A 12,527-nucleotide genomic window follows, 5' to 3' on the forward strand; every position below is an offset into this window, starting at 1 on the left:
GTGTGTGTGTGTGTGTGTTTATTTATTTTATTTATGTCATGTGTGTGTATTTATTTATTTTATACCAGCATATTTAGGGGCTGATTGGAGTCTGTTTCCATCGCAAATACATTCATTCACTCATTCATTTATACAGATATTTTTATAGGCTAGTTGGAGGCAGTCTAATTTTAGTCCAACTGACAGTCAGACTAAAGGGTTTTTAGTCTGATTGAAGTGCAAAATTATTAACTTTCTGTCTCTCTTACCAGGTATATTTCAAACGGGATGGAGAGTTGATAGAGGTGATCTCCAATGTTTCACCCACCGTGGGTTACGAGGGCGGTGGCCCCGCTGGTGTGCGTGGAGCCAGACCTCTGATCAGCAGGGATCTGGACGACACTAAGCTGAGAAAGTCTCTATCTCTGCTGGGTTCGGATGGCAGGCCCGGACGCCTGAACACAGAGAGCCCTGGGCGGAGCTACATGGCCAGACAACCCGGCCAAGAGCCCAGCCCGGCCACAGAGACCATCCCAGAGACAGTGGTCAACCGAGAGTTCCCACGCTGGGTTCAGAGCACTGACCCCCTGTACTACTTCAGCAACACGCAGATCCCCCAGAGCGACGGGTCTGTACTGGTTCAGGCCAAACTCACCTGGACTCTGAATCCGCAGTTGGACAACGACGCCCTGTTTAGCTGCGAGATCACGCACCCGGCTCTCTCCATGCCTATGCAGACTGAGGTCATACTGGGTAAGCTTTTTGTTGGCTTTAACGTTGATTTGGCAGGATACAGATCTTTAGATCAATGTGAAAGCTTTGTTTTTGACCTTCAACCTTGTTATTCACCTCCCCTTGTCTGATCGTGGGTGAATCCTTTTACATCCCCATCTGACAGATGCAGTGAGACCAACACTGGTTTCTATTTGCTGCTTAATTGCGTTACAGGCAAGCAGATTGCAGTTACTAATGCAGAATACAAAATCTCCCAGTGACTGACAGGCCAATTCATTGAACTGTCTGCGCAGTAGATTGAGTTAACTTAACCATGTTATTGAAAAAGTCAACCTGAATTAAAGAAATCAAGCATAAAAGGAATTTCACAGTGCGCTCAAAGACAGCATTGTTGCTGGATCTCACTGTTGCAACCCACTGATAATCGTAAAAAAGTCTACCGTCTTCTAATTAAGATGCTAAAACGAGGATATGCCAAACTGCTTGTTGCGTTTCATATTTGTGTCATTGAAATTGGTTTGTTGCGTTCACTTGTTTATACTGTAATGAAAGTTGTGGCACAACGCTGCCAAAGAATGGGATACTGGCATACCTTTGTATTTTCATGGATGAGAGGCTTTTTTGTAGTTTTTGGTTTTAAAGCTACAACAAAGATGGCCTGACGATCTCATTATCACTTCAAAGGCAGCACTCACTTGTAGTCTCTGCTATCAGCCCTCAGAAAGAGGCAAGTGATGAGACTCAAGACAAGATAAACAGAGGCATTTCTCTCACTTAGTGGTGCAGGAGCAGTGCAGAAAGAGATGAAGGCGGGGGAAAGGACAAAAAACAGCGATAAGATGAAGAAAGAGAAGATGGTCTAGAAGCTGATGCCTTTTCCATTCAATATTTCTCATTCTCACTGGCTCCGTCATTCTCGTCTCACTCCGGCATGATCTTCCCCTGTGCGTTTCATGGCTGCTCAGACAGAACTCGCAATCCTATCACAAAAGTATCTGCTGCTTTTGCAAATGTTTACCTCTTAGCATGAGAGAGAGATGTGGATTTATTTTCACTCAAACATGATTCCCTGGTGTTCATGAAATAATTATTACAACCACAGCAGAAAATAACAGCAGAGTAAACTTTGATCACATATAGCCATGACAGTGCGTGAGGAATTGGTTATGCGCTAAATGACAAAGACAGATCCCTTAGTCAATAACATATACTGTGCAACGATAGAAATGCGTCAGCTGGGAGAGATTTTGCTTTATCGTTTATACTGCAATAGATGTATTCACACAGCTTTCAGTTGGCAGAACTGCTTTATGTTATTTACACATATTAATGATACATAGAGAAATGTAAAAATATATATACTGTGAGACATATCCCAAAGCCAGTCAAGATGAGGAAGAACATGTTATTTATTCTTTTACTTTTCTTAAATTACCCTTTTTTAATCCCTATTTAAAGTCAGTTTTTTAACTCTAGTGTTGTGTAATGTGAATCTATTTTTGCACTGATGCCAGATTTATTCATTAGTTTTGAACAAGCTTTTATATTGGTTCACATCAATGAAGTTCCAAATAAAATGAAAAATAATTGGTTTTATTTGTAAAGTACATTCACTGCATTTTAATTCAGTCCATTGAGCAATATTAGGCGTTATGGTTTAGTATATAAACCATATCATCAAAGAATTTTTTTAAATATGTGTTTTGAGAGCAGGAACGTTTGCCTCTGAATCTGCACAAGAAAAGCAGGGTGTTGTGTCACTGCTTGCAATGTAGTGAGAGAGAGAAGTACATTCGCTAGAGTGCAGGCCTAAAAAAGCCTTGCTAACTTTCTACTTTTATATTTTAACAAGGGCTTGTCTGTGCAACAATTCAATCCATAAATTTAACAGCATCTATGTTCCTTAAGAAAAAAAAGATGGAGAGCACTGTTTCGGCTTCTCTTTGTTCTTACCCAGAGAATACAAATCCAAAAATGTGCAGTTGTTGTTTTTAATTGGATCTTACTTAGAATTCAAAGCATCAACAAACCTGGCTTGAGCTTGGCACAACCCCAAATAACAACAGTGAGCTCCTATGTGAAGAAATACATGCATATGTGTGAATGTTTTTGTATCTGTTTCCTTTATGCATTGCTTAGCATGTCTGAACTGTAATTTTTGAAGACGGAATTAAACCCTGCATTTGTATAAGTACAGTAAAAACAGTAATATTGTGAAATACAATTGCAATTGATTTATATTTGAATATATTCTAAAATGTATTGTATTCCTGTGATGGCAAAGCGGATTTTTTTAGCAGCCATTACCTGAGGAAATAAGACTGGACGATATTATGTATGCAGTTGCTCTAGTAGAAGGTTTAATTTCAGTTATTATCATGACACTTCCAGTACAGGTGATCCACTAACCTGTACCCAGTCAGAAAATGAAATGCAAGTCATAGAAGCATTCACAAATCATAAATCTTTCACAGTTTTGAATATTTTCACATGAGACAGAAACATCTTGACAGCGACTCAAATTTGTATTACATTCACTGAATATTCATGAGGCGAGACTTGCACTGTGCTCTAAATGGATGTGGTTAGTCTGTGGAGGCGGTGTTCTCAGAACGCCGTCCTCACCTCAGAGCATCACGGCTGGGCTTGTTGCCATGACTTCAAGGTTCAAAGTTTAGACTTTGACAAAGACTTGGCTGTCTGTCAGTCATATCCAAATATGCAGTGATTCAGTCAGTGCCTCTCCATAATTAAAACTGAGCCAGGCTCAGCAGTAAGGATTTGCATGGGTGAAGGTGCTACTGATTCAGCAAAAACACAGAAGGGGAATGAGTTATATTCTCACATCCAAAGGCTAGAGATGATCTATGCCTGCACGGCAAGTTCCTCTACCCAATAGACTGATAATAAGTAGGCAGATGTTTGTTGTGGGTTGTGTGTGGGAGTGTGAATGAATCTGTGCACATTCAAACAACCTTGTTTCTCTATCAAGAGTTTCGATAGCTTGGAGGTTCAGTGGACCATGAGAAGTTGGTCAAACAATTCTGAGAAGAATGAGCCAGGGTTAAATCCGACATGATTTATACATATTGAACATGGATTCTTTGTTGGTCCTGGAAGAACATTTGTATCAACAGTCATAAATAAACCTAATGGTAGAATCCGATTGGTTGATAAAAATGTTGATCCAGGAACATGTTGTACTTGGGTAAATTGCATTAAGCACAGAGTCATCAAGTTGGACAGTGTTAGCTCTGCTAAATAAACCAGCTTGGGCTGTTTTTTTATGCTGGTCTAGTTGATATTGTATATTTAATTGTGCATTAAGACAAGTTAAATATTTTCATACTATAAATAATGTTTTGATGACTAAACTTTGAGACTTTGTAGTTGCCTCCTTTAGTGAAGCCTGAAAAGTCAACGTCTCTGTGGCTCATCAGATACAGTGCTTGCAGCCATAATCAAAGGTGATGGCATGGGTCACCAAATGCTCCTCCTGGAGTTGGTCCCAAACATCTGGCCATCACCTTACTTCAACAGCAAGCTTTTTATAAGGCTTTCTCAGGCTAATTCTGTTCAAAATGCTTTTTAACAGAAGCAAGTTAACCCTTTTTTCTTTCAAAAGAAAAAAATGCTATGGCAGAACAGTTACCTGGCACCACGGGTAGGAAAATGTCACAGCTCAGTGAATTTTTTTGACAGCTCCGGTGGTTAGGGCTTAGGTTAGGCAATCCAAGGTATTGATCCATTAATTCAACCACTTGGTACGGAAAAGGCAGGGTCAGCCTTTGAGTGCCCATTGCTCTGTCAGAACACAGGCCCTATCAGTGTTCTCCTTTTGTTTTTCAACTGTTTTCTTAGGGAAAATCAATGGAGTCATTGAGTCATGATTCATGCCTTGACAAGCTCTTAATCTCTCGTGTATTGCATTTCACATCTCTTTATCCACTCCGCAAAGCCTGGCCGCTGATATCCCGGATCATTTCCATAATAAGCAAGCAGGCAAAAGAGGATTTCTGTGCATTCTGTGTAGTGTCCTGCCCTAACTTGATTTATGTGTGAAATACACATTCATAGGATTCATTACAAATGTGAGAGCGGAAATCATAATCCATTAAGCAGCACCGGGGGGTAATCATTAAACTGACTAAGACTGGCCTGATGCTTCATTAGATTTTGCTGGACACTCTGTGGCTTGATTGATGGCTAAAAGCATGATTAGCCATTGTTTCACATAGTTCTCAGTAGTTGGATTATCTGTATGTGTTGTAGGAGCCAAAGCGTAGCATTAGCCGTAATGAGGGTTGAAAAAAGGCCACAGTGGGATGTATTTTTGAACAATTTCAAGTCCAATCTTCATTTACTAAGCTTCGCTCTGGAATTATATGGTAGCGCAAACATATGGCTCACAAAACTTGTTTTATGGTTCTCAGGGCTACACAGAGTGGATGCTGGTAATCATGGTAAACGATGCAGAACCACTTAACACGGGACCAGTCGGAGGCGTTCTCACACTCAGACTCTGACACTATAAAGCGCCTAGCTCGTGTTGCTGAATAGAGGAAGTTTCACTTGAGAAACTTGTGGTCTCACTTTCCAGACATGTACAAAATCACTTTCTTATCTTCCCCCTGAGTACACAAGAGAAATCCTCAGTGCCTGAGAAGGTCAAAATATGATGTTTTAACCTTCCTTTCCTTCATCACATCCCAGCCATTCTCTGAGACCAAATTAAACCCATCTGGGAGATTCGGTCCACACAAGACAAGGGAATTAGTTCTCTAAGTGTCTCTTATCTTACTTCCTCCACCGTTTGCCTTGCACGCTCTATTTCTTCTTCAGTAATGAGTGTCTACCCAATTTAGGTCCTTGTCTCTCTTGGGAAATAAATACTCCTCAGCAATTTCAATGAATGAAACTGAGAATCTCCAAGTTGACCTCCAAGTCAAACGCCATGACTTCAGTCTGTTAATGCTATGCTGGTATTCTAGTATTGTTGTAACTGACAGTGTTTTCTCTCATTTCCTTCCGTAGCGGCTCCTAAAGGCCCCAAGCTTATGATAACCCCTACCAGAGCAAAGGTAGGGGATACGGTTCGCATCACCGTCCAAGGTTTCCAGGTAGGATCTCCAGTGGTAAGTCCATGGGGGTTACGAAACCAGGGCCAAGTTCAGTTTTGGATACGAGGAGGTTTGTCCCGCATGTGTAGTTAAGCCTGTGTGATGTACGGCTATAGTGACCATTCTTACAGAGTGTGCAATACAACACGTGTATCTGTCAGCTCCTGACCTGGTACTGCTATCCATGAGCTATCAATCCAAATGGTCTGGCCTGTCCGAGGAGGGGTGCACTTCATCTGGCAAAATCAAACCGTTCAATCATGTAAGTTGCTATGAAATCAAAATAGGGGGTTTTCAAAGTCCTTTAAAGGTCATAAGAACCAGAACTCTGAAAATGATCTATTGGAAAGTACTTTGGGCTGCAACTCAAAAAAAGACCTTGAGCACTCAAGGTTATTAGAAAGTACTGGACATATATGGGTTGTGAGATATGATAAGAGTCTAATATAAGAATCAAATTGCATTTGTAAGTGGTCTAAAGACACTCAGACTGAGTGACAACAAAGCTCTTTGGATGAAATGCCATTTAATTTGCGATTATCTTTTCTTTAATTGATTTCTCAATTGCTAGCACTCTATATTTCAGTGTCATCTCTATAAACACAGAACAAAGGAAACAAAACTAATGCAGTGTTGCATTTAATAAATCTCTTTAAATGAAAAATTTTCATAAAATTGCTAAATGATAACATGGGTCACATTTGTTCCATTTAGATATTTATCCGGTTTGCATGCTGTTAGCTGTTAAAGGAAATAATTGGTGAGTCAGAACTTTACAAAAAAATATTTTCTGGTAGTGCTTTATTTTAAAGACCAATTCTCACTATTAACTAGTTGCTTCTTAGCATGCATATTACTAGCATATTGGCTGTTTATTAGTACTTATAAAGCACATATTGATGCCTTTTTCTGCATGACCATATGTTAGATCCCTTAATCCTACCCCATACCTAAACTTAACAACTATTAGGAAAGTATTCATAGATGACTCTTGGTTAATAGTGAATATGTGTTCCCTATTCTAAAGTGTTACCAATTTTCGTACTAATTAGGTATTGTTTTCCAATAAAAATATCTGAATAATATAGGACGTAAAAATATCTTTAAAACAAGAAACAAATATTTGAGCAGCAAAATTCTGACACTTTTTAAGAATAATTAGTAAGTTACATTTATTTTTCTTACCCTGTTGGCAAATAGTATTTTACTTGTTTTAAGCACAGAATCATGAAATTGTTATATTCGTGCCTAATAAAAAAAACAATTCCGTTAGGACGAGTTAAAAAAATAAGCTTAATTAGGTCCTAGTATAGCTTGTTGTGGTATAGTAGCGTATAAGGTATAATATTTTCTTTAATCTTAATAATGGCCGTTTTGTTTCTCATATAAATTTATCTTGTTTAGAAGATGCTTTCCAGTAAAATGCTATAAACAAGACACTAAAATGGATCTAGAAAATTGTTTTTGCTGTGAAAAATCTAAGCTTGACAACAACTAGTCCCAGAAATAAGGCAGGCTGATTTATTATGCTAACATTTTGCTTCTTTTTGCTAACGCTAAACTCCTCTTACTTGTGTTTGTGTTCTGTTTGGTATTCTCACCAGAAGGCATAAGATAATCTGATTAAAAACAAATCAGCTGTTTGTTGATGTATTTCACTGCAGCTTTCAGGGATTTTGCTGCTTTCGTTTGTTCTTGTCAGACTAGCTAGCAAAACAGGTGTGAGCACAGAGCTAGCCAGGAGCACTCTACTATCAACGGCGCCAAATTTATACTTGCTTCAATAGTCCATCAGTTCCACAAGTTTAGTGAAGCAGGGAGATTGTCTCAGTGTAACTATCACCGTCTGCCAAGAGCTAAAAAAATAAAAAAATCTTCCCCAGCAGATAAACACAGAACAGTTTGGTGATGATCCGCCCAATCTTTGTGACAGCTCTGACTCAGAGATGTGTCTAGCCAACGGCATTCAGGTGGAAAGAAATTAGACCTGATATGCTATCATCACTGAATCTACTTTACGCTATTTTGTTTGTCATGAATTTAAAAGAATGTTACAGTAGTTGTGTTTTATTCCTCGTGGAAATTTCAGGTTTAGCTGTGTTCTAGCCGGTTAAAAGGGGCTGTGAGCTTGTGTAAACTGGTCATTAGCTGGTCTATACTAGTGATTAGCAGATGTAGAATTGTTATTCACAGATCAGAATTGGTCATTTGCAAGCTTGTAGACCATTTAGATGGCCAGCAATCCCAGTCTAATCCCAGTCAGTGTCCACTTAGACCAGCTAATGACCAGCCTGAACCAGTTCAGATTAGCTAAAAACCATGCTTCAAAATACATCTACCATCTAAAACTGAATTTTCCATTAAGAATGCCCTCTCTTTTTTGGGTTTTGGATGGAAAACGCGCTAAGACGGAGTTACCTGAGTAGAGGAGGGAGTTGGTTGGTACATAGGCAGTTTGTCTGGCAGATCTGTGTGTTTATTCCACCCACATTTTACATATTTGAAGTACACCTTTAAATAATAGAAGAATGGTCACCATAAACAGGCTTGACGGGGGACATAAATCCAGTTTGGATCTTAATATTTGAACAAAAGATTTCAGAGGATTTTAAAGCCAATAGAAATGTATTTGGAAGAAAATCTCCCTTATCCTAAACTGCTCCACGGCCTTGGGTTTCACATGTAGATAAGATAAATGTTATCACAGAAAACTAAATACTACCCTGCAGTTCAAACAGTCACAAAAAAACAGACTCAATATCCCCTTTGGTTTACTTAGACTCTAGTTAACCACCAACAAATGAGGTCACATTGGTGCCTTCTTACTTTCTAATTTAAATGTTGCATTTGAGTACTGAGCATTTATGCTCTCCAAGAGCTTGTTTTATTATGTCTTGATTTTAACCAGTCAAGTGCCATGTGGGATATTTTTTTTATCTGGATCTGACCTGATTCCACCAGCAAGTGCAAACTCATTTCACTGCTGTCATGGTGTGAATGTGGAAGTCCAGTGACACAGGCAAGCCACACTCTCCAATGAGCCATTATCAAAGGTCACCCAGACAAGCCACATGATTTTGTGAAGTTAGATGGATTGTGCCAGCCAGTCACTTATCCCACCTAGAACCTGGGTAGATTGGTTTGATCAGCAGGGGAAAGATATCCTCTCCCATGTCCGGAAACTGGATCTACAATTAATCGGGATGTAGCCTTGGCACAGACACTGAGATTTCTGAGTTTCATAACACCTGTCCTCTTGTGTAGAATCAAATGGTCTTATAGTGAGCTTTCACAAGTATTAAAAGACAAGGACTTGCTCAAATAGACATGAAATTATGTATTGTGTTAGTGGGCTTCCAGGCATAGTTGCAGACGATGCTACACCATGGACCACTGCAAAGGAGCAAATAAGAATAATTGATATTCTTTTGCCTCTTGTGGATTACCTGTTTAATGTGATGTTTTTTCATTGCCCACCTAACAACCATCAAACCCCTTACATTCCTCTTCCTGGAAGTCTATTACAAGAAATGCTTAAATTGTCTCAATATAGTATTGCATTTCATTGATGACTTGGTGCAAGATTTATTTCTCTTATTTTCTGTCCTTTCTTCCAAATGGAAAGGTATTGAGTATTGATTGATTGTTTGTTTGTTGTTTTCGTGTTTTTTTTTAAAGGAAGCATTTTTTTTAATGAGTTTATATTGTTCATAATATAACGTTTCTTAATGATATAAGATGCCTTTGAAGCTAATAATTGTTTAAATGGATACATTTTTGATATACAATTTCTGTATTAACTAAATAAATGTAAAATAAAGCGTTAAAATCAATTGTGATTTTACACCTCATAACATTATGATGTATTATTAAAAAATTGATATTCATTTTGAGAAATTATCTTTCGAAAGAAGAAAAAGCTCAAATGAGGTGAGCATTAGATGACAGCAAATGTTATATATAGGATAAATCATGCACAATTTAAATTGCAATTTTAAAAAATCAAATATAAGTCAGTAACTGATTTAGTACCAATATATTTTGCATCCCTGTCTTCTTCGGACTGATTTTTTTCTCTTCATCCTTTTTTCCTTTATCTTCACATCCTTGTGTACTAAACACACACACTACTTCCAGAATGAGGTGTTTCCTGAGCCTCTGTTCACCTGGACGCGGGTTGGTGGCAGACTGCTGGATGGCAGTACTGAAAGAGATGGGAAGGAACTGGTGCTGGAGCGAGTGCCTGCAGAACTAAATGGCTCCATGTACCGCTGCACAGCCCAGAATCCACTGGGCTCCACTGACACACACATACGCCTCATTGTTTTTGGTGAGTAGCTCCAACAGTAACTCCTATTTCTATCCTAAATGCAATAATTAAAGGTCTTTGTTTATGGAATTCTGTTTCTCATTGTATTCTATTGGATTTAGTTTTTTGTCTTTTGAGGACAATATCCTTTAAATTAAGCCAGTATTTCGTCAAGTCATTCAATGATTTTAGTCAAATTTACTCAAATTTTAGTCAACAAAAATAACATTTTAGTTCATGATAAAGTGCGAAATAAAACCAAGCATTGCATATAAGGACATTTATTTATTTAAACTAAGCAGGGAAGCAGCTTATTCAGAAATTTGTGACAAAAAATAGATGATTACATTAACACATAACGGTCAAATCTCCAGTATTTTTATCATTTTTTGGGGTCACAGATGTCTTTCCTTAAGGGATATTGTCTTTTTTAGCACAAATATGAAATCATCAACATGTTGTTAAAAGAAAAATAGCCTTTTTGTGTGATTGTGTGACAGTTTCATTCCCCTGTGGTTTTGTCTGGCCATCCTTTGCTGCTGAAACAGATGCTGTGCCCACTAAGTCTTGGCTTTGTTTTCATTGATGTTAGAAAGAGATTGTTTGCTGATGCATTTGTGTGTGTGTGTGTGTGTGTTTTGCCGCCCCTGGACTAATTTCCCCCCTGAGCTTTCGAGGCTGTCAGGCTTTATGAGAGATCTACCTATAGTGTGAGCGCAGATCTAATCAAAGATGTGCTTTGGAAGATGAAGGACAGTCGGTGCTCCTCTGGATAATCCGAATGACAGCCAAGGCTGAGGACAACAAGCTTGAATATGCTTCACCATCAGGCGTGAACATACAATTGCACCCATGATCAATTGAATCAGTTGTTTATTGTAGATTCAACCACATGCAAAAACAATTGCTTCTCACTCCTTTAAAATAATACATGATCATTTACGACACACATATGACTTTTGCTAAGGGATAGGGCACACAAAATTAAAAATTGTCATTATTTACCCATCCTCATGTCATTCTAAACTCAAAAATTTGAAGAATTGGTCACTCTTTACTACACTTTGTGCAGAATTATACAACTAAAGTTGTAAAAAAAATTACAGAGATGCCACGAGGCAATGCATTGCATTTGACTTGATCTTCCATTTTGGGAATGACACATGTAACAAAGGCAGTATCTCCTTGACTGAGTATTTGTTAAAACGTATTTTTTTTTACACAAAATTTAATTAAATGTTAAAAATAACGATATTTTTTTCTGAGAGCATATTTAGACATTACACATTGAATTAAATAATCCATTACCATTCAAATATTGTACAATGAATGGGGACTGAAGCTTTCAAACTTCAAAAAGAATGAAAAAGAATCTTAAATATGTCATTAAAGCAGTCCATAAAGTTGTCCATCGTCTATATTTCAACTTATCTGAAAGTTTCCCCTTGAGTGAACTGTCAACCATTGCAGCCAGATAATTAAATCAGTGAGTTTATACTGGTTTTGTGAACAGAATCAACCAAGTCATTGGAAAGAAACCTAAAAAGACATTATTTAAATGTGCAGGCAGATGTCAAGATTTTCAGTGAACAGCAACTTAATTGATCAGTGTTTATGGGTGAGTTGTGTGGACCATGATGCTTTTATGGTGCAGTTGTATCCTTCCTGATCCTTCAAAGCTTCAAACCTAATTCATTGCACAAAAACAGTTTCTCTGAAAAAATACAGCTTAGAAATAACATGAGGGTGAGTAAATAATCACATAATATTCAATCGGCCTATTACTTCTATTCTTCAGGCCTATTCTTCATGCACATCTACAGATTTTTGGGGCAGAGTACAGGAGGCCATTTAGTGAAAAGTGGTTCTTTAGGGATGGCATCACCTCAGGAATGGTTCACGTGGAGAAGCATTAATGTCTATTTAACAGCCTAGTGTGGCCCGCGTCATCCACCACATTCAAAACATCCTTGTGTTTTTGAGTCTGAACACGGGTGGCACAGAGGGGAGAATGGTGATTAAGAGCCTTTGAACTGGGCTACTATTGACCCGTTTCAATAGCCATTCATTAGAGCCCTTCAGCTGTATTAAAGAACAAAGATGAGAATTTAGGAGAAAGGAAGCTTGCAGCATCAGGTCTTGTTAATAGATTTTTGCGGTCTTGGAGGCGGTTGAGGATTCTTAGAAAATATTTTGGTATTTTTTTGGAGTTTGCTCATCTGTGCGTGCACAGAGAGCTCAAAGTTCAAAAGGTTGCAGTCTTTGGTGGATTTTACATTGAAGCCTGCCAAGAATAGAAGTGAACTTTTGAACGTTGGCTGCCGATAGCTCTTCAGCGGTGTTCTAGTCTTGTCTCTAAGAGACTTGTGGTTTTTATCCATTAG

The 12,527-nt window shown here is 38.3% G+C and overlaps 1 protein-coding gene across 2 annotated transcripts in view; it reads left to right on the top strand.

Annotated features, from left to right (window-relative positions):
* igsf21a (immunoglobin superfamily, member 21a) overlaps positions 1-12,527 on the top strand; it is a 202,801-nt gene that overhangs the window by 187,167 nt on the left and 3,107 nt on the right. Inside the window, exons 6-8 of one of the 2 annotated variants that reach the window (XM_016489867.1) lie at positions 252-732; positions 5,749-5,849; positions 9,972-10,164. In XM_016489867.1, the coding sequence (XP_016345353.1) occupies positions 252-732; positions 5,749-5,849; positions 9,972-10,164 (775 nt within the window). The remainder of the gene's footprint in view (positions 1-251; positions 733-5,748; positions 5,850-9,971; positions 10,165-12,527) is intronic. The other variant, XM_016489868.1, reaches the window with a different exon arrangement.

This window comes from Sinocyclocheilus anshuiensis, unplaced genomic scaffold (genome assembly GCF_001515605.1).
Source record: "Sinocyclocheilus anshuiensis isolate Anshui unplaced genomic scaffold, SAMN03320099.WGS_v1.1 scaffold1154, whole genome shotgun sequence".
Taxonomy (NCBI): domain Eukaryota; kingdom Metazoa; phylum Chordata; class Actinopteri; order Cypriniformes; family Cyprinidae; genus Sinocyclocheilus; species Sinocyclocheilus anshuiensis.